The sequence below is a fragment of the Dysidea avara genome, chromosome 2, assembly GCF_963678975.1.
Source record: "Dysidea avara chromosome 2, odDysAvar1.4, whole genome shotgun sequence".
Classification (NCBI taxonomy): Eukaryota; Metazoa; Porifera; class Demospongiae; order Dictyoceratida; family Dysideidae; genus Dysidea; species Dysidea avara.
This window is the reverse complement of record NC_089273.1, coordinates 20,453,059-20,476,876: the sequence shown is the minus strand read 5'-3', so window position 1 is coordinate 20,476,876 and position 23,818 is coordinate 20,453,059. Positions and strand designations below refer to the sequence as shown.

The 23,818-nt window shown below is 36.6% G+C and overlaps 2 protein-coding genes across 2 annotated transcripts in view; both read right to left on the bottom strand.

Annotated features, from left to right (window-relative positions):
• The window catches only part of LOC136246795 (protein mesh-like), a 49,673-nt gene extending 48,069 nt beyond the window's left edge, over nt 1-1,604 (bottom strand). The window contains exon 1 of the mRNA XM_066038353.1: nt 1,289-1,604. Within this exon, the coding sequence (XP_065894425.1) occupies nt 1,289-1,570 (282 nt within the window). The 5' untranslated portion in view covers nt 1,571-1,604. The remainder of the gene's footprint in view (nt 1-1,288) is intronic.
• Nucleotides 1,605-11,491: 9,887 nt separating this feature from the next.
• Nucleotides 11,492-23,818, bottom strand: part of LOC136246794 (protein mesh-like) — a 121,177-nt gene continuing 108,850 nt past the window's right edge. The window contains exons 9-11 of the mRNA XM_066038352.1: nt 20,976-21,068; nt 19,071-19,172; nt 11,492-12,548 (exon numbers count right to left, since the gene is read on the bottom strand). Of these exons, the coding sequence (XP_065894424.1) occupies nt 11,692-12,548; nt 19,071-19,172; nt 20,976-21,068 (1,052 nt within the window). The 3' untranslated portion in view covers nt 11,492-11,691. The remainder of the gene's footprint in view (nt 12,549-19,070; nt 19,173-20,975; nt 21,069-23,818) is intronic.

The window sequence follows — 23,818 nt, the reverse complement described above, 5'->3', positions numbered from 1 at the left end:
CGATTATCCAAGCACCCTTCTCCCCCAATTAGTTTGGATTATCGAGGTTCTACTGTATTGGTTAGGTAGACTCAGCCCAAGTGTCTTCAGAATGGCCAAAAATGCTTCTGATAGGTTGCTATGGGATTTAAAAACTATTTTCTATTGATTGACTAACTGCCTGCTTGCCTGATGCCTTCAAACAGGTGTAAGTCAGTAACCACTAAGGGCACAAGCTTGATTGTCCAGTGTTAGACATTTTCAGTTGGGGTGAACATTCAGAGGAAAATTCTGGTGCCATTCTTTTGTTTGATGCGGTTCGCCAGTCATAATTATTTTATAAAAAAATAATAGTAAACAAGTAGAATAAAAAATTAGGAACTATATTTGATTAGAGATCATAGACTTAAAAATAAGGGAGGTTGAGGTGTACGTGTTACTGTTTATATAAGTCTATGATCCCTATTCAAACTTAAAATTCCTCATACTTGTAATGCATGTCGGCAGGGAGAATGGCACTACTGAAACACCCCTGATTATTCCTTGCCTACAATGGCAATCCATTTTATCCAAAACAATTGTGTTCAGAATATCAGGACAGTAAAGTTGCTATCCATTTCAGTCTTAGTACTGTACATATGCAAGTAACAGTACATACATAGTTATTATAGCACATCCAAAATAATAAAATATTATCAATAGAACCACTAATCACCTACTATGCAAACAGGGAAGCCAGTTTACAGCACAAAGCCAGACCAACTGTCTGGAATTGTTGTCTCCTTTAATTCTGTCTTGAAACATCTAACACATCTTCACCTTTAATAGCAAGCAACAGGTAGTGCCAGACTACATAGTACTGCTAGCAAAGAAATGGATTATGCCAAATAGTTCTTTAATAAGCATATATATAGGTGATGTGCATCAGTACTAGTGTGCCAGGTTGAGCAGCAAATCATGTAGTTAGCACTGCAGCATATGTACAGTCTAGATTTCATGGTAAGAAAATAGCATTACACCTTACAATTGAATCTTTAAATTTTAGCAAAGCATAAAAGGAAATTTTCATTGAATGAATATAGCTATGATTTGCAGTCTCCATATACACATCAAGGATTTTCAGTAATATGACTTTATGATGATATACAAACATATTAACAAGCCACAGTGTTCATCTACAGGAACATACATGCACCTTGTATTTAATTGCACTCCTAGAAAGTAGTCATTCTTGCTGGAGTGATATCATTAAACAAACATTGTGATACCAATTACATTTTACTATAATTACATTAGGAACTCTACTTACAAAGACATTTTTGAAACGTTTGGCAAAAAATGGAAAGGTAAATCCAATACTGATATTTGGAGAACTGCCATCATCATTAGGACTGAGTCTAAACTCATCACATTGTGATCTATCAAGCTCCTCAATAGATACTCCATTAGAATCCAACACATTACTAGTATGAACCATTTCTGTAGTAGTGTCATACAAACAAACATTAGGTCCATTGAAAGGAAAGAAATCCTGGAGTGGAATGGCACAGACTGAATGTGCCAGCAAGAATACTACTAGCTGGTACTTCATCTTTGGTACTGCACCTCAGCAACTGATAGTGTGTGCTATAAAATTATTCTTTAAATAGAAGCTTGCATAGCAGTGGGAGCCAGTTTGGTGTGTACTTGTTCAAATTAATATAGCTTGTCCTAATAAACTTAAAACCATATAAGAGCAGCTAGGGTAAGTACACTAAACACACCACAAACCATTAATTTTTAAAATTATCCCCACAAACTTCTAGATCTTCTAAAAACTAATGAAAATGTTACTGTAGTACCGACCTTTATGGACCACTATCAACTTACATTCACAAGTCAGCTACTCTGGTGAATTATCAATTTGTGTTGCTTTACTACTGGTAGAGGTATGAATAATAATCTACTAGCAGAACTTGACAGACTGAGAGATAGCTGGCTTGAAATTGCTAAGTACATGTATGCATGGATGATTCAACTACCATTAATGATGGTCTAAACACTACATACTAAAACTTAGCACACCGGAAATTTGTTATCTAACTTGGGACTCATAAGAAGGCTAAAACCCAGTAAACACAGGAGTCAGAATCTTGATTCTACAACTGCATGCTTGATTGCATGAAAAAATACAAGATTAAATGCTAAGCAAAAAAAATTTAAGAACAGATTTGCAAAAGGCTCCCCTTTCTGCACAATTGTGTGAAATGTTCTGTGTTGCAAGTAGCTAACAACGTAGATTACATTACCATGTTTTCGACTATTCATCTCTCTGTCACACCCTTGGATCTGCTCTTTGTACTCGTATTATCTATAGGGGAGATCTACTCTTTACTTAATGGTCAAAAAAATGTTTGTTGACTCACAGAATAATAAATTATATGTAATCAATGAGTTATATTCACCTAAATGTTGGGTGAACATGCATGCATCATCTAGGAACATCAGCTGCAGTTGCAAAATGTAAGTTTGACTCTTGAGTTATAGGTGCAGGGGTGGATCCAGGAGTTGGCAAGGGGAAGGGCTTAGTTGGTAGGTGGTTGGGGAGAACAGTTTCTCTTGTTGCTGCATTTTTGAAGCAGCAAGTAAATCACATCTTAGTAGTGTCTCACTGTTGATTTTTGCCAGATGCTTGTGAAGTCAAAGGCTCTGAATGGCAGCAACACAATAATTATTTTTAGAGGCGCTTAATATGCATGAAGGAGCTGGCTGACAATTTCACAGCTAGTTTGACTTTGGTTTCAGGTGAATTTGTAATAAGTGCTAGCAAAATAGTATTATATTTTCATGAGTATTATAAACTGATCTTGGCCTTAGTATTTAGAAGTAGCTATGGCTGGCTCCTCCACTAGGTCAGTGGGGGGGGGGGGGGAGGGGAATTTGCCCCAAATGCCCCATCTTGGATCCGCCATTGAGGTGTGTTGACAATACAAGATTAACTGTACAGTTTAAGATATACATATAAAACTGTAGATATTTGATGATGATTCTATGCCGGTATCATTTTTGTAAAATTATAGTGTCCTCTATGGTTTTACCAACTTCTTGTTTGTGAAACCCGTCTATTCAGGTTTAATACAATAAAAATCTCCAAACTTCCTTAACAGGTCAGGAAATTTTGGCCTAGAAACAACTAGAATAACAGGTTTCACTGCAGTGTTTGTAGTTGTATGAGATACTGTGGGACCTACGTACAAAGTCACAAGTGATCGTTGCTCGAACCAGAGGTTTTATAAGAAACAAACTAGACAATGGTTATAAAATGAAAAAAAAAATTATTGCTTCTGTATACTTTGTAGTGTTGTTAACGGTTTGGAGCTACAACTGCACAGGAATACCCATGGCAAGGATTGTTTTCCTAAAAATACTCTACAATACTCTCATACCCTAAAATAACCATATTTACACAACTGTACACAACATGTAACCATGTGTAGGTTATTGTATGAGATAGATTATAATGGTATTTCATTATCATCATACATGTATGATATATATGGTAGCTACTGTAAGTACATACACACATTAAGTTTGGTGAATTAGCTAACACTGAAAGCAGATTAGAAAATCGCGCAGAAAGCATACAACAGCTACTGGATAATTGGCTGAACTTTTCATCACACTTCACCATTTATGGCAATAAATTTGAGAAACCATATGCATCAATTATATTGTGGGAACACTTTATTGGCTTGTATGTACAGTGCAACTCTGTGAGTATCTGCATGGGATTACCCAGGTTTTGTGATAAACAACTTCTCTCAAAATCATCCCCTAAAATTGGAACTATCAGCAAGCCCCCCCCATGTTACAAGCTAAGTACTATGATCAACATAGGGTTTGGTAATGAGTGATGTACTACCTCACTACATAGTGAGTCTTATTGGCACAGCAAACGAATGGCATCACGTTATACAAAATAGCAAAATAACAAAATTTTGTATAATGTGATGCTGTCTGTGCTGTGCCAATAAGACTCACTATGTGATAATCAACACCCCTTATAAAACACCATATTGGTCAGTAAAACATAACAAAAGATAGCTTAGTTTACTATAAAATTTTCAGCATGAAAATAACACTTAATATTATCCATGGATTGAAACTGACGCTCATTGGTGACAAAGAGTGTGTTGGCAACTGGAATAGTAAGGGAACTGATATGTACTGCTGCAAATCTACCAAGTGCATAATTCTGTCTTCAGTGTACATGCATGTTTAGAACTTCACAATAATTTACTTTAGGTCTAAATTGGCATCCTGGTATACCAATGACTTAGTTCCAACACAATAACTAGTAACCCTGGGTTAACATGGGAGGCAACAGAGGATTCACTATACTTGTATTTTTCATGACTGTAGGTGTATATGAGGAAATAAAGAGTTGAGGTATAAATTACAAAGGATGTACATACTCCATTGGGGTGGAAAGGTGGGAGTTCAAAATGAACAAGCCAGTGATGGTTATCTCCAGGCAGAATTACTTATCTGGATGGGCTAAAGCTATAGAAACACACACATTCATGTTTGCTGAATATAATAAAACAGATCAAACTAGTAATGCATGTATGCAAATTAAGGGAGGCTCTAGATTATCTAATTTAACATAATTATAGCAGGTACAAAAAAGTATTTGAAAAGCCTTATGTTGGCTTGTATCAAGTCCTATGCACCTTGTAGTGTTGCTGTGCATATAAATGGCTTGTAGACTACATGGCTCAGTACCTGCCATGGGAATACCCAGTAGTAAGGGTTTAGCATTGAGCTTTGCAACCTTAAATTCCTCCCACTTCTTTGTACTTCCCCTATCCAATATGACTACAAAACATACAAAGCAGTCAGCTTAGAAAAGAACACAAAATTAGTGTATGTATCCAATATACATAATTCAGTCTATGGATACATACTTTACTGAATTACTACAAGATTAACTCTATTATTAGCACTAAATAATTTTAAAAAAGTAAGTAATGGTTCTAAGACTACCAGGAGTTATACTTAATTAGTTGTTCATAATTTGTGACCTGATTTTGGAAAACAATTCATTTATTTCATAACACTAGCATGAGATGACTATAGTACTCTATCCAGCTAACAATTAGTATAAATTATGTGATCACACATATTATTTTGATAATTCTACACATTGATGTGCTACCCATCAATCAACATGTTAGTCAATGACTAAAGTAGGGATTAAAGTCTCGTAGCATAGTTGTAGGTACAAGCAATTTCCCTTTCTTCATTTCTCCTACTAAAATTTAAAGTTCTTGTACTTTTTTACTTTCATACAACATAATTGTGACTGGTGAACCTATGAATACCACATCAAAGAACAGAATGGCACCAGTCACATTATAAACCAAATTTCACATATGGATGCATGTTGACTATTAATTACAAAAGTGAAGTGCCTATTCTACTATACATTTTCGGCTATGTTCTGCCAGTTACACAGTGAATAATATCTGAACAGCCTCTGCATTCAGTGGAAATTTTGTATGAAATGCATAGTGTGAATGCATATGCATGCATGTTTTTTATAAGCAATTTATCTGGTACCAGAATGGTGGTGGATACCCAAAATTGTACTTCAGACTGCTGAAAAAAATCTTTGCATAGGTTATTTCACTTTGAGAATAGTGAAATGTAACCAACATACATGTGCAACCACACTACGCATTTTGCACAAAATTGCAAGAAATGTGAAATTCCCTGTACCTGAGAACAACACCCATGTGGTAGCAAAGAAAGAAATGGGACGCAAAGGTTACTATCGTGATAAATCCATTGTAGCTGCTGTGTTGTAGACATCTAGGGTCTAAGTGATGGTGAACAATGAAGAAATCAAACTCTTAGCATTTCCCATAATCGAGTTTTGCTTGGCTGAAGGCATCAGTTAGTTAGTCAGTAGAAAATACAAGTGCAGTAGGAAAGTCGATTAGGGGTCATAGAATAAAAAGTAGTGAAACAAGGGTACCCGCCTACACCTGAAGATATACTAGTGAACATTTAACCCCATAGTTTATAGACTGAATTAGGGATTAAATGTCTACTAGTATGATCTTCAGGTGTAGGTAACCTCCAAATTATTTTTCTATGATCATTAATGAACTTAAAATTCCTAATTTACCATACTCTTGTTCATGGCTGGTGAATATGAGCATACCACATAAAAAGTAAGAATGGTGCCAGGCGACTTATCATTTTCATCTCAATACAAGCAATTACTGAAAGGCGCTAAGTGGCCATTACCAAGAATTCATAGTAAGGGATTTTGTATTCAGCCACAGTAGGGGACATTAAAAAGTTTACACTCTGTTTGAGTTAGACCATTCAAATTGTAATAAAAGTACAATTAGTTATCCTTTTAACAAAGCCAAAGATATGCAGTAAGTAGCACATCATGAATGATTAAACAACACTAATCTTTAATACTATTTCTTTAAGTAATTGTTTTAACAATGGGACTTGATAAAATTATTGTTTTAACAATACTAATCGTACACAGTAACGGCCCCTACTGTTACACAACATTACCATTTCAAGAAGCACCTCCACAATAAATCCAGTTACTAGTATGGACAATTCCCATTCCAAATGTATAGGAAAGCCATCACATGATATACTGACACCTTGAGCTGTCAGTGAAGAGAAATGGGACACAAGGGGGACAAAGGTAAGTCCATGATGCATGCATTGTATGTACTGCGGTATGCCACAAAGCATCTGTTAGGCTGAAGCAACGTGAAACAGTGAAAAAATCAAGCATGTACATAGTACTGATGCCTTTAGACAAGAACAACTTGATTACGGCTGGGTAAGTCCATACCTATTTGAAAAATTGTTGCTTGGATCTTGTTACAAGATAAATGGTTGAGATAAAAAAAAACTAACAACATATGTGACCAGATCTGTGAAAACCCGACACAATCGTGCAAGCCTAAATTTACAGTATAAAGCATTGAATACGTTGGGTGAGATATTTGGATATTATTGAAAAAATTCTGCAAATGTTTTGAACACCTCTTTCGTAGTGAAGGAAGGGACTAACAATAAAACCCTGGATATCATCTTATTCGCCTGCTCAAGAGGAGTTGGAAACTCTTTGTTGCATTGCAGTAGACCCAAGGGTATGAAAGTTATAAGAGCGTTTGATGATGATGTCACATCAAAGCAATTGTACGTGACCAATTTTTCTTCACAAATTCCGCCTTTGTATGCAGTGAAGAAGGGTGAGTAAAGGAAAAAATTACCCAGTAATTGATTCCCCTGTTCATGGCGAACAAGTTGGTGAAAATTGTAGATCCATGACCCACTTCATTGGTAAGTTACAATCGTTTTTTAAGGCGCCTGTAATTTATTTTCCTTATACTTGCTGTACAAATCGATTTTTCTGTTGTTGCTACTTTGTAGGGCTGTAACTCCTAAAGTTATTGGCATATGAGACTGAAACTTTGCCAGAGGGTACACTTGGCTAAGTAGATTATAAATATTTGATAAACAGGAATTTGAAAAATGCATGATTGTGACGGGTTTTTGCAGATCCGGTCACATACTGCACTGTCTGTAGGCATGTCAAATTGCAAGTCACATTGAAGGGATATAAAAGTAACTAGTAGCTACATTCATAGCATGCTAAAGACTAAAGTTGGCATAGCACAGATTACCTTTGTCAAGGGGGTGGGGCACTGGCCTAGATGGATGTTAAAAATAATTATATTTGCTAGAATTTTAACTTTATAGGATTAAAATTACAGCAACTGACTGATCTATTATTAGAGTATCATTTTGTAACAATTAGTACTAGTAATAGCAAGGGTAGCAGTGAAATTTGGAATAAATACCATGCTAGAATTTTACAATGGATAACTGAGAGAAATTTCCATTTCCAATGCAACAAGAGTTGTATTTATCTCAAATTTTGTTGATACCCATGCTAATCTAAGTCAATACCATACTTGTTCCTTGGTTGCCAAGCAACAGTTGTAAGGGTGCAGTTGCTATGGGTCAAATGGAAAATCAATAGCCCATAGCAACCATTTCTAGACAACCATCAACATGATCACATTGCCATGGAGACCGTTTCTAAGGTAATAAGCATTTTGGGCCATAGCAACTATTGCCAAGCAACAGCATTACATCATAAGACGCAGGTACATAAAAAATTGAAATTTTCGGCTAGAGTAGGGACCATAGCACATCAATAAAAAGTACTGAACAAGTTGGAGTAGTCCATGATATTAAAATCACCGTAAAACAATAAGAAGTGCTATATCCCTACTGTGCTCAAGATACCATAATGGAAATGCACAGTAGGGATATAACAATTCTTATGGTTTTACGGTGATTTAATATCATGGACTACTCCAACTTGTTTCAGTACTTTTTATTGATGTGCTATGGTCCCTACTCTAGTTGAAAATTTCAAATTTTTTTGTGTACTTGTTTGTTAACATTTTTGTAAATATTTTTTATATGACTGGTGAACCATGCATACCACATCTGAAATGGCACCGTGTGCCTCAGCTATATCAATTATCATCTGAAAAGTATCCATTATGCTTCATTGTCAGCTATGTTCAACCCATTACACAGCATTTCAAATTAAGTACTGTTTGAAAAGCACCTCTACAATCCACGCATACCAAAAGAAAGAAATAGTGCCGTGCGCCCTAATTATATTAATTATTGTCTGAAAAGTGAAGTATCCATTACGCTTTGCTGTTGGCTATGTTCAACCCATTACACAGCAGTACGAATCAAGAACTGTTTGAAACCACCTCTGCAATCAAAATAGTCACTATGAAAAATACGGACAATTTCCCTTATGAAGGGAAGCCATCATGTCATGTGCTACCGCCAAATCGACACCTTTCACTGTCAGCAAAGATGAATGGGACACAATTGAGGACACTGATAAGTCCATGAAGAATGTATTGTACGTACTGTGGTATGCCAAAAGGCACCTGTTGGGCCGAAGCAACGTTGAACAGTGAAAAAATCAAGCCTGTAGCCTTAGCCATTATCGAGTTATGCTTGTCTGAAGGTATCAGTCAGTCAGTCACTTACTCAGTCAGTAGAAAATTCTGTCAAATAACATTTTTTAAAATTCTGTAGAACTTATTGAAAGCGTTTCGGGTCGATCTGAAAGCTTGTGTGGGCTTAGTTTTACCTAACAAATACTGCCTCATTATCATCAGGGAAAACTGAGGCTGGTTTTTGGGTGATATTATTTTGTGGGCCACGCCTACTCCTTTGTTGTCCCAACTGTACAGTTACCATCGTACTGCATGATACTCAAGCCAATGAAATTGCAATTGAAACTTTTCACTGAAATTAGGGATTAATTTCACTTCACTGCTGGTATAAGGACTTTTGAATGGGTAGTGGCACAAGTAATGGTATTAGAAATTAAATTTCACATGATCTCTATTATTTTTTAATTAAAATAATCTGGGTTGATTTCACAAATTTTCAAGTAGGTATGGCCTAAGTAAATAAGTAAGCAAGTAAGGGAGAGAGAAAATAACTGTCAGTCAGTAGAAAATTTTTCCAAACAAAATTTCGTAGCAACCTATTGGGAGCATTTCAGGTTGTATTGAAAGTGCTTTTGGGCTTAGGTATGCCCAACCAATACTGCCAAGACACCATGAAGGTATTGTGAGGCTGAATTCTGGCCAATATTTTTTTGCAAGAAGTGCAACCCTAATAATACAGTTGCTACCATACTGTTTGGTTCATTTAAGTTGAAAATTTTAAAATACAATAGAAACTTGTTGGAAGTATTTGGGGTCACATTTTTGGTTTTGATTATGATTAATCAGTACACCTGTACTTTCAAGCTGTCGTGAAGTAAACAATGCTGGTTGAGTGTTATATTTGGGCAGAAAACTGTTATATAGTACCCATTTTTAATCATATGTGACAATTAGTTTGTTGCGTATGATATCAACACTGTAATTTTAGCAATTCCTCTTATTTAATCACTAATATTGTATTACATGGTCAAGCAAAGGCTGGGCCAGAATAAGACAAGTCATCATACAATAATTATGGTAGTGCTGTATATTAGGGATCATATAGGTTTGGATTTTTCTGGCCAAAAAAATCACCATAAAACCAGCCATCCCGGTGTCGTGGCAGTATTGGTTAGGTATAACCAAGCCCAAAAGTACCTTCAACCCTAAAATGCTTCCAATAAGTTGCTATAAAATTTTTAAAAGCAATACTTTTATTCTATGGAATTTTCTACTGACTGACTAGCCTGATGCTTTCAAACAACTTGATAATGGCTAAGGCTATGGGCTTGATTTTTTCACTGTTTGACATCACTTTAGCCTGACGGATGCATTTTGGCATACCACAGTATGCACAATGCATGCATCATGGACTCATTTTTGTCCTCCTTTGGTTCCAATTTCATTCTGCTGACAGCCCAAAGTGTCAATTCGATGGCTTCCCAAAGTGTCAATTCGATGGCTTCCCTAAGTACATGTGTAAATGGGAATTATCCGTATTTTCTGTGGTGACTGAATTGATCACAAAAACACTTCTACTGATCTTTGTAATGCTGTGAAACAGGCTGAACATAGCTGAAAGCAAAAGGGTAATGTCAACTTCACTTTCAAGTCAGTAATAATATTGATATTTGGGGTGCGCATTCAGTTGAAGACATCACCATCCGTTCTTTTGATATGGTATGCATGGATTAATTACGTTACAAAAAGTAAACAAACAATTGTAAGGAAAAAAAATAAGAATTTTAAGCTTGATTAGGGATGATAGGGAAACAAGGGGGGGGTCACCTACACCCACAGAGTATACTAGCGGACACTTAATCTCTACTACTAGTGTGTATCTGCAGGTGTAGGCGACCTTCCTTGTTTCCCTACTTTTTTTTCTCCCTATGAACCCTAATTGAACCTAAATTCTTAATTTTTCATTAAACTTGTACACTAGTAAGGATTATCAAAAATTTTTACTACTCATCAAAAAAAAATCATGATGTTTGTTGAGTAGCATGCTCTCAAAAGTATTCTGAACTAGTTCTAAAAGTCTTAAGTTTCTATTGACTGACTGACTGATTTACTAACTGGTGAAACATTATTTTAAAGAACTATATTATGTAGAGTAATAAACTAAAGTGTGTTATGTAGACAAAGTTGCAGCCCAACAGGTTTAATATTGATAGTAAGAACTGCAAGAATTGTAATTTGTACATTTAGCAACGCATTAGTACTAAATATTGTTTTTCGTCTGTTTCATGCACTATTTTTACCTCACACACACACACATATATATATATATATATATATATAGCTATGCAAATTTTATACCCACGCATTTTTTAAATTTTGATAGGTGAACTGTACTTGATGTGACAATATAGTTTATGTATACGTTATACACAATTTCAGTACATTTCTTCTTGTATTCAAATGATTATTAAACCAGTTTGGTTTATTAACAATTTAATTGAATAGCACACAAGTCTTTAAACTTTCAAATGAAGTAGTAATGCTGAATTACAAAACTATTCACACAAAATGTAAATCAACATTGCATATCATAGTTAGTCCACATTAATAAAGGGTTGTGTAGCAGTCATAGCAAAAAATCACATATTAAAAGTGTAAGAAGTATATGACAGTTAGTGCAAAGCAGTAAAATTCAAAATACAGTAATGTTATTGATCCATTTAATGAAATTAAGATTTCGGGTTTTTGAATGGATGAGGAATGACCGGTCAGTACCACATGATTTGGTACTCTTACTAACAACTGCAGTCAGGAACAGTTTATTCTTTGTATTGGTAATAACAGCTGACCCATAATTTCCACTACAAGCTGAAGTTGTGTTAGCCATAGTACAAATCATTCTTTCTGGAGTACCTTTAATTCCATCCGAATTAAATTCAGTCATACATTCACTTAGATTAGCAATAGTGACCATCCCTGATGACTGAAGTACTGCATCTTCTGGTACTTCTTCACCTACTCTTCCCCATCCATAAATCAGCACTTTTTGACCAGGCAGAACAGTGCTCCTTACCTGCCTACTTAAACAAAGTGGAGGTGATCGCTTAACATTCCTAACAGGAATTGCTGACTGAAGTTTGATTAGAGCAAAGTCCAAGGAAAGTTTAGCAGCTTTGTAATTTGAGTAACAGTAAATTTCTGAGGCAGACAATCGCACTTCACGACGTTCTCTATGGAAACAAGTTCTGTTTTTACCAAATCTGATAGAAAGGCTTTGCCTATCAAGGCCATTGCAAACACACCCAGCAGATGTCAATATCCATTGGTCATTGATTGCAGTTCCACTACACATCATTTCATTAGTGTTAGCATCACACAGGGCAACATGCCAGGTAGGATCAACTCCTCCTCTTGTCTTTGCTTCAGCACACTTAACACAGCTGATGTTATCAGCTGCTAAGAAGTACCCATCACTACACTGACAGGTGTAACCATCACGGCCAATTATACACTCCTGCTCACATGGACTTCCCACACAAGGATTGTAGACTAATTAATAAATACAAAAACAATAAAAACATATCAAAATGCAATGCCAAATACTTCCACGCAATATTAACAAACAGGTTCAAGAACTACATGAATATTTTGAAACTTGGAAAACATTTTGGCTGGTGACAGAACCATACACAACAGACTGGCCCAGGAAAATATCTTACAAGGTTTCAAAGATCTTGCAAAATTGTGCAAGTTAAAATTGCATTGCAAGATTCTTGCAAGATATTTTTTTACTGGGGACATACAATTTTTTCAAAGCATTTGAAGAAAACAGTTGATTCTAGGGAATAAGTGGTAATAAATTAAAACCTGTGTAAAGCTGAATAGCACTATTAAACAACTAAATGTTGCGACTAAAAAGCATCATGCTCAAGAAAAAGTGCCTTTTGGAGGCATTTCTAATGTGAAATCTGTTATTAAACACTATAACACAAGGCCAAATATTGAATTTTAAGAGATTAACAAAACCCTGTTTTGTTTGGTCTTACCTGTGTGACCATAGTCACAAGCAAAATGATGCAATGTACCACCACCATTATATTTCACAATATTAACTGATATGTGGCATGTGATTTGGGGTACCAATGAATTTTGCTCTTTGCACTTTGCTTTTCATTTTATCATATACTCTCTTTGAGGAGGGTATTTTAAAACCACAAAATTGTTTGAAGTGATTATTCTACTGTAAGAGACATAGCCATTGGACACTCAGCAGATACCTAGCATAGCTGCGGGGGTTTACATATCAAGAGGTTTGCGGACATTTGCTATACTTTTATCCACGGCAAAAATGCCAGCTGGAACAGGCATGTCCAATACATTTCGATTAAAAACCACTAAAAATTTAGATTAATTATCGTGTACCACTTACCTTGAGTCTGTTTAGTAACCTTCTGAATTTGATACGTGTAGAGCAACTCTCTGTGAATACAATAATGCTAAAAGAAGTCCAATTCATGGAAATTTAGGTGCGTCAAAATGGCCTAAACCGACTGGGTGCAGCAAATTTCCCCATACATTTTGTATTGGGCGTTTCGGGGCATGCAATAAAAGGCACAATAACCCGCGACACGTGATAGATACCTCAGATTCTGAACCAGAGTTGGAAAGAGTAGTGAATAGCGATTAAGATGAGCTATAACAGAAGGAAATCAGAGGAACTTTAAGTGCATCATTTAAGGTTGAAAATCACTTACTTTTTCTATGACGAATTGAATGGAGGATATTTGGAAGGGAACGCTCTGAGCTGTTTTGATGTCTTGACAGCCATTAACCTTCACTACATTAGTGTTACAATGAACAAAAGCACTGTGAATTAGTTCTGCAGGTTGGTTTGCAAAAATTACAGTGTTCCGTGATTAAGCCAAATTATGTCCATGCCATGTAGTAAATTTCTTCACATGAGAAAATCTGGATCAGACTGGAGTCAGACCTGACTGGACCAAAAGTCAATTCTTCAAGTAAGCCAATTCACGCAATAGCTATAACATACAATTCACACAATAGTGGCTTAACATGCACTCCTCACCTTGTGCCCACTCTACCAAGAACACAATTCAATAGCTACGATGGCTTAGTCTACAACAGTGATCTTGCACAAAACTTTATCCACGATAAAACAACCTAACTAAGCTAAACTACTTTCTACTACATTTCACTACACAATCGCTACAAAGCTACAAGCTCTTTCTGTTGTACTCAAATGTTTCAGACATGAGTAACAGCCCAAATTTATTAGAATCGTGATATACAAAGTGAAAGGTATACATTCGAACTTATTTAAAGGAGTGGTCATGGATGACTGGCTAAACTAAGTAAGGTAAGCTAGTTTGACACATAGCTATATGCCCAGGGTAGCTAGCTAGATATTTCTGGAATATATAGTAAGCTTTTGTTCTATTTAAAGCTTACCTTGACATGTAGCTAGCTACAAATACTCCATTACTCATTCATCACCACCAAAATAAGTTCGAAGGTTTGCTGTTATCTTAGTTCCTTTCACTTAATATATCACAATTCTAATAAATTCGGGTGGTTACTCGTATGTGTAACAGTTGAGTACAACAGAAAGAGGTTGTAAGCTTGTAGCTTTGTTATAGTAGCGATTATGTAGTGAAATGTATTAGAAAATAGCTAATTTAGCATGGCTGAAGTTTCGTGCGAGATCGCTGTTGCAGTCTGAGCCATTGTAGCTATTGAATTGTGTTCTTGGTAGAGTGGGGACAAGGTGAGGAGTGTATATTATAGCTATAGCATGAATTGTATGTTATAGCTATTGTGTGAATTGGCTTACTTGACTTTTGGTCTGGTCCCTTCCGGTCTGGTCCAGTCCAGGTTTTCTAAACCCTCTGTAGCTGCTAGATAGGCTTAACCATACCCTTAATAATCTAGCTGGATTAATAACGAAATAACCATTGAGCATTAGTAATATAGTGGTACTGTATTTGTAGCAGTTGATCACAGTGACCACACCCCTATTTACTAGCTAGTAGATGCAGTACTTGTAGTTGCATATTAGAACTGGCCATGTCCCTATGATCTAGCAGTGGCAATAATGTTTGAACACTGCAACATGTCTATTAACAAGTGTAAGAAAAATTTAGGAATTTTCCATATGAGTGGGACTGCAGCAATAAAAAGCACTGAAACAAGCCGCTGAGACAAAACACAACTGAATGATTGCATTTTAATCTCTATTTTAGCCATACACCATAGCAGGCTAAAGTAGGGATTAAAATGCAATCATTCAGTTGTGTTTTGTCTCAGCAGCTTGTTTCAGTGCTTTTTATTGCTGCAGTTCCTACTCATATGGAAAATTCCTAATTTTTCGTACACTTGTTCAGCGGTGGATCCAGTGGGGGCTCAAAGGGTTCCATGAAACCCCCTTTTGAAAGTTTTTCTTACTCGAGATACTCTAATAGAGCGGTCAAATCAAGATACTCTAATAGAGCAGTCACAGTAGTCTTGAAGAGCAGTGTAGCAAGCTATGTATCTGGTTATAAATCAGGAAATATAGTTGGTGAGGGCACCTATGGTGAGGGGTAGCTATTGTTAGCAGGTGATAACTTTTTTTTTTGTCTTCAACTTACAGCTAGGCTGAAGTTGCAATTCCAAAGTGGAACCCCCCTTTTTAAGTCTGGATCCACCCCTGTTGGGTTGGTGTACTTTTTTTGTAAAGTTTATTGAATAACTGTATTTAGTAACTCATGAATAACCTGCAATTTCTGAAATACGCAGCTAAACGTTCCTAAGGATGTGTATTTTTAACAAACTGCTTTAAACAACACATTACCCACAGAAGTATCTTTTCAACTGTTTTATAGTGTGTCTACAATATCATTTTCCACTAATTCTCTCAACAAAGTCTCAGGGCTGCTCTTACTTTTAGTTCGCATAAGTACGGGTCATGCCCACTTTCTAGACGACGAGATACATGAGCCTATGAGGCCTACTATAGTGTTTTTCAGTTGTAGTAAGCCTGAAAAGTGCTCTGGGAAATCTACCCATAAAGTCTGTAGAGAGGCGCTATATACACCCAGTTTTTAAACTTGGAAAAGAAACCACCTTCGAGCCAAAGCAAACACTCTAATCCTTACGCGTGTAGTTTCACAACGATGTTGAACAGGCAGCAACATATCCTGTGGTGTATCCCCAACATTAAAATCACGTGCTCGCTACAATTATGCTACAAGTTTATTTCAATATGTTGGTGCGCTGTGGTGTGTGTGCTTTGATGGAAGCCATACCCATGAGCGATGGCCACGATCAAAGATAAAACAGTAAGACAGTAGTGCATACATTGTAGGTATTTAATATTGTGAAAGGTTTTTTTGTCACAAAATTTGAAGTGTTTCCGTCAAAGAAGCAAGGCTGTGGCTGTAGCCAGTTTCCGCTATGCTTACTGAATGCATCAGGCAGGCAGAGAGGCAGTAGAAAATTCGCTTAAAAAAAATTTTTTTTTCGTAGCACCTTGTCGGAAATGTTTTGGGCCATTCTGAAGACACATTTGGGCTTGTTTATACCTGACCAATACTGTGAACAAGCCGTGAAGGATTTCTGAAGATGATTTTTGGTAGATTTTTCTTCGTAGACCACATCCACACATTCACCGTCCCTACTACACAGTAACTATCGTACTGTATGATGATCTAGCCATACTTATTTGATCGATCATAATGACCATACTTCCTACTGGTATGTAGCACAGCGAAAAGAAGGAATAGAAAGACCATGCCCCTAAAAAATATTACATAAATCAGTAATCTGAGGCTCACTAATAAAGCAATCAACTAATCAATATTTTAATGTAACAGTCACATGTGTATTTAATGGCTGTGAGGGATTTTGTCGATATGTACACTCAAAGTACAAGGGCTGCAGGCCCTAGGGATAAGTGTATATATCAGTAAAACCAGAGGTATAAGTAAAAAAATATTGCTCTAGGCATACTCACCTGATAGGTGAAAGAACTACAGAGCACTCACCTTGTTCCTTTCCTTTAATAATTCATTAGTATCTGATGATCAATAGTGGTGTTAATAGTGTGGGCTAATATCCATTAGAATGTTACTCACATGTCATTACGCTTTAAACACAGCACCAGAAAAAAAGTGATTGTGGGATCCGATTGTTTTGGTTTAGCATTTTGTACTACATTGAACCTACTAAGCTTTGCTATTGGGACAGTATATAAATTAAATAGCTAGGACTATAGAAGGCTACTCACCTATATAAATCTATTTGTCCTCTTTGTGTTGCTCCGTGGTCTACTCAATGGCTAACATTAGTTTGGTGCTGCCTGTCCCTTTGCAAAAAGTAAGGGTTTAGTGAAATACAGATACCTTATCATTTCAAAAGGAATTTGATTATTGGCTACTGCAGAATTTGAGCGGTAGAAGTGTATTTCACCAGACCCTTACTTTTGCAAAGGCCAGAAATAGGCTGACAAGTGGTAGTAGAAATAGGCATCCATGCATTGCCCAACTGATTATTTTACTGATCATTCATCATTTAACAACTGATAACCAATCAAAACTTAGCAACTACACTGAGCCTAGCCTAGCCCGCAAACCCAAACCCATAATTAAAGACTCTGTGTCCCTCAATATAAGGAGTCAAAATGTATCATACTGTTGAACTAGTTGGGTTTCAAAGTCATGAGCACACACGTTGTTATCTTGGTTAAAGTGGTACCTTTGAATGCCCATGCTAGAGTGATATATATCATAGCTTTGTGTTATAACAAAAATAGAATAATCAATTTATAAATAAGGTTGGGATCCAAGCAATAAAAACTAGAGAAACAAGAGATGGTGTTACAACATAGTCACCAAAGTAGGGATTCTCCCACAGAGCTATGTTGTAATACTATCGTTAATATAAGCAACCCGCTGAGCAAAAACCCGACTAGTTAGCATTTTTATCAAACTTCTTTTTATAACTTCTTTGTTATCCAGAGGGAAAAAACCAATGGGCTGTCAAAGTTTCAGCCTTATCTGGTGAATAGTGGTGGAGTTATAGTGATAGACAGCAGGAAGTACAAAACAATCGATTTGTACAGATACTAAAAAAATTACAGGTGCTTGTTTAATCAATCATAACTCATGAGGGAAAGAAGCTATGGAGATGGGACTTGGCTCACTGTCTTCAAAATGAATTGGGGTATTCGGCAAGGTATGGGTTTTTCCCTACATACTCCCATGCATTTCAGAAAAAAAGGCTGTTTAAACTTAGAAATGGCGATGTTTATGTAATATTTTACCGCAATGCAAACAAACACTCATAACTCACAGTTTCTTCACGGCACTGAAATGAAACAAAGATATTCTTAACAGATCCATTGGTCACTTAGTTATCTTGAGTTGAGCCTTGTTTTACTATTTACTGAAGTACTTAAAACACGTGTAAATTTTTTTGTAGTATGCATTTTTACCCACTGTATATTTCTCAAAAAACAGAATTATGCAAACTTGTTAGGTTTTTGTTCAGTGTGTAACATATCTTGTTTCATTATTTTTTATTGCTTGGATTTTGAAATTAAACAGCTAATCCAGAACTTCCATTGTAGGGTTTTGATACCATCTGATGCAATTCTAGCAGAGACCCACAGTCTTCCCTCCAGTGCATAGAGATGGGGATTATTCCATCATCTAACAAGCACACATAACATGCATATCTTCATGACATGAATTTCTGTATTTTCTCTCTCGAAATCTAGAAATTCTGATCTCATTTCTTCTGCAGAATTTTCTGCTTCAAAAAATAACCTGCTATGCAGTATATAAGGCTTACCTTAACCAATACCCAGCAATCTATCACTATACACTGCAACTCAAACATACGTAACATACAGGGTGTATATGGCAAGCAGGTATTACTAACCAATCACACTCTTAAGACCCATTATGGAAATTTATAACAACAGTGCCAATATTGATTTTAAAACAATCCAGATATGTACATTTGTACGTGTACATATGTAATCATGCTCATAAGTTTAACCACTTAACTTACTAGTGCAATACTGGCCAAAGTATCCTGTAAGGCAAGAACACCGTTCCAATCTAGTGCAAGTACCACCATTCTCACATGGTGTATCACATTGTATTATCTCACCTGTTACGGAAAAATTAGTTACACACTCTGGTACAGATACAGTACTGTTATGAGTACAAGTGGTAAACAGAAAAAGAAAAGTGCTTAACTACATAAATCATTTTTTTGAGGATAAATGATGTGTAGAAACATTTAGCCTGTTACTTTTGAGGACAGAAGTTTCTTTGTGACATAATGTATGCTGTGTAATTTTACATTCTGAGCACTGCATGACCAAAAATGGTCCTACCATAAAAACAGAATATTTTGATAGGGGATTAAACTTGGCAGTTGGAAAATTTCACTGATATTGTCAAATGTAAATCTACTAAATATATTGCTCAATTCACCAAATATTTTCAAATTAATTTACTGTTACAACGTTAAACCAAACACATAGTCTGAACCTTTAATGCAGAAGCAGTGCCCAAGTGTGCATAGAAATTTGCCATTAGTTACATAGTAATAGTCAAAAAATGGTTCTACAAACCAAATCCTTGATAAAATGTCACTGAAATTTCTTTCATAGTTTATTGGGTAAAACTAAATATGAGTTAGTAGCTACATAGCTAGGGGGACTAATTAATATTTGTGACCCAGTCTGAGAAAACCGGTCTTATCGCCCATGTCAGTAGATTTGATTTTTCACTCAGGACACAGAGCTACATGAATAAACTATCTAATTCCACAATCAATATCAGCTAGACTTGAGTGGTTTGGTTTTGCTGGCTGCTTTTCCCAAGCCCAGTGGCAATCCGTACATGCGGTGTGGGGCCCTAATGGAGCTCTGATCAGCCTGGGGATATCTTTATGTGGCTGTACAGCTCTGTGGTGATGAATAACTATCTCTGCTGTGAATTTCCTTTTATTTTAGCCAATTTTGAGACCTCAGTGGCCCAAAACTTGGCCTAATTTATCCCTATACCTTCCTTTTCAATTTTTGAATACCATCTTGCCTGCCTTCCAGGCCCCCTGCCTCCCACCCATTTTGCAGCTTGCCTTATACAGTCAAACTCGGTTTAAAAACTATCTAAAATGGCAGAAAACTTAGTTGTTGGCTACTTGCACAGTGGATGCTGTGGAAGGTAAGGAATTGGTGTAAAATGTGTGAAATGTGGTACACATAGCTTCAACCATTGGTGAGCTACAACACACTAAATACTTAAAACTGGCATTTCTCGATACTTTTAAATAGGCGATAAGCCCTGTTTTCCCAGACTGGGTCACATTTTATCATTTGTATGTACATGTGCTTCTAAAATGCTAATACACATATTAATTAAATATGTACCATTTCCTATTACATTAATGCATGAAATTTATACATACTGTAGAGTTGTGTTGTTATGTTCATGCGCTTTTAATTTTCAGAGAAAATGTTGGTAAAAATCATACTATATAGCTGTTAGGTGCATGCGCCTAATTAATGTTTAATATGGAATCACTACAGTGTAATAGTGTAGTTTGTGGTCACAATGCCAATTTATAAGAATATTTGACTTCATCTCTAGGTGAAATCCTTCATAATGAACAAGAATATCATAATCTAGAAGGCTGATTTGCTGTATACATAGTGAAGGGAGATCTCAAGGGAGATGTAAGCACTTGAGAAGAGATTAAATTTTCATTACTTCCAGCTTTTCTTCCTGTGTATAGCTTTGTCGTGTGTTGAGCCTTGCATGTGCGCTTATCAGCCATGGTAAATGACAAGAAATGTGTATGCACTTCAAGTAATATGCGGTTAATAGGCACATGTGCTTAACAACCCAACTCTACGGTATGTAGTAATACCACACTATTTCATTATACATATCAGTAACTCACTTTCACACAAATTGCCAGTAAATCCAGTATTGCAATTGCAGGTATCATTGGCAACACAGGGTGCATTATTTTGGCAGGGTGGATCACAGACAACTAAATATTACCAAACCACATTACACGCACTTCACAGCATAAACACAGTAGGGGTGCAAAGTAGTTAGACACGTGCTATAAAGTTTTTGTAATTAAGCTGTCTTTACAATTGCTGTATAAAAAAATAACTACAAGACTAGATTAGTACAATAATAAAATGCAGCATGTGTGGGCGTGGCTTTGCACGTAAGCCTGCAGACAGCAAAGGACATTGATTCGTGCATGCTTTCCAAACTACAATATACCTACTGATAAATAGGCAAGATTCCACATATGCCTATAGACAGTAACACATAATCCCATCAGTTGAAATTGCTCACAAAAAGTAGGACTAGATTACAATGTGCTATTACAATCCACACTGTCAAGCTAATTAATCGATCCAACCCAGCTACTGGTTTATAAGAGAGATTCCATTGTACAGTAAACTGTTATTTTTAACATTGTTAACAACTACAGCTGTAGTTCATTTCAGTGGAGAAAACATTGTGTTTACTGTGGCCATCAAGACACACGGTAGTGTGTCGTGCGGCCCAAGAAGCCGGCGCACAACCCCGTGAGTATATTGACAGGAAGAAAGAAAACGCAATTTTCGCACCTCCGTAGCTCTGTGCTGCCTTGATGAAACAAGACAAATTTTGCTGTGTACATTCCCTCCAACTTCAGTACTCCACATTCCAAATTTGAGCGAAATCGCTTCAGGCATTCCTGAGATATGCGACTTCAAGAATTGGCTTAGTTTCTTCGGTTTTTTTTTCTTCTTCTTCTTATTTTTCTTCCTCTTTTCGCACACTTACAAAAACTGCTATAAAACGCGAACGCGTTATCCGATTGCCTTGAAATTTGGCACACAGAAGGGGGGTATAAAGGCGCATCTCTGTACCAACTTTGGCTGGAATACCATAAACAGGCAAAGAGTTATGAGCGATTATGCACGAAAAATAACACCAATATGTTGTCACGCCTACAGGGTAAACCGCGTATGGGAAGAAGCTGAAAATCGGTGGGTGAATAGGTTTACTATTGAACCTCAAACCTTTTGTGGTTTGAAAGAAATCGAGCTAAAAACCAGGAAGATACAGCGAAAAAATCAACAGTGTGTAACAATTACGCAATCGAGATTAGCTAATTTTTATTATTATTATTATTATTATTATGCTTGCCACGCCTACCAGATAAACCACTTGGGGTAATGCTTTGAAAATCGCTGTACAGATGGAGTTATCATCTTAGAAAGGCTCTTCAATGGTGTAGAAAAATCAGACTTAAAGCCACGGAGTTATAACACGAAATCCAACTTGGTGTAGAAAATGCGAGATCGAGATACTCTAATAGAGCAGTCATCCTAATAGAGCAGTCACGCTGAACAGAATTCAAGAGATCAGTTAGAAATAAGTAACCTGTATAGAGATCAGTTACAAACAAATCACCCTGTAGAGAGTTCAGCTACAAACAATTCACCCTGTTCAGACATCATTTAGAAGAAGTTTTCTTGTAGAGAGTTCAGTTACAAACAAATCACCCTGTTGAAAGATCAGCTAGAAGATGTCACCTTATAGATAGTTCAGTTACAAAGAAACCACCATGTAGAGAATTCAGCTACAAAATAGTGACCCTGTAGATACATCAGCTAGAAGAAGTTACCTTGTAGAGAGTTCAGCTACAAAGAAACCATTCTGTAAAGAGCTCAGCTACAAACAAATCACCCTGTAGAGAGATCAGCTAGAAGAAGTTACCTTGTAGATAGTTCAGCTACAAACAAATCATCCTGTAGAGAGATCAGCTAGAAGAAGTTACCTTGTAGATAGTTCAGCTACAAACAATTCACCCTGTACAGAGCTCAGTTAAAGAGGTTTCCTTGTAGAGAGTTCAGCTACAGACAAATCACCCTGTAGAGAGATCAGTTAGAAGAAGGTACCTTGTAGATCGTTCAGCTACAAACAATTCACCCTGTAAAGAGATCAGCTAGAAGAAGTTACCTTGTAGAGAGTTCAGCTACAAAGAAACCATCATGTAGAGAATTCAGCCGCAAACAAATCATGTATAGAGAGTTCAGCTACAAACAAATCTCCCTGTAGAGAGATCAGCTAGAAGAAGTTTCCTTGTAGAGAGTTCTGCTACAAACAAATCACCCTGTAGAAAGATCAGCTAGAAGAAATCACCTTGTAGAGAGTTCAGCTTCAAAGAAGCAATCATGTGAGAGTTCAGGTACAAACAAATTGTCCTGTAGAGAGATCAGCTAGAAGAAGTTACCTTGTAGAGAGTTCAGCTACAAAGAAACCATCATGTAGATAGTTCAGGTACAAACAAATCACCCTGTAGAAAGATCAGCTATAGAAGAAATCACCTTGTAGAGAGTTCAGCTACAAAGAAACTATCATGTAGAGAGTTCAACTACAAACAAATCAGCCTGTAGAAAGATCAGCTATAGAAGAAATCACCTTGTAGAGAGTTCAGCTACAAAGAAACCATCACGTAGAGAGTTCAGCTACAAACAAATCGGCCTGTAGAGAGATCAGCTAGAAGAAATTACCTTGTAGAGAGTTCAGCTACAAAGAAACCATCATGTAGAGAGTTCAGCTGCAAACAAATCACCTGTAGAGAGTTAAGCTACAAACAAATCTCCCTGTAGAGAGATCAGCTAGAAGAAGTCACCTTGCAGGGAGTTCAGTTACAAAGAAATAAACCATGTAGAGAGTTCAGCTGCAAACAAATCACCTGTAGAGAGTTCAGCTAGAAACAAGTCACCC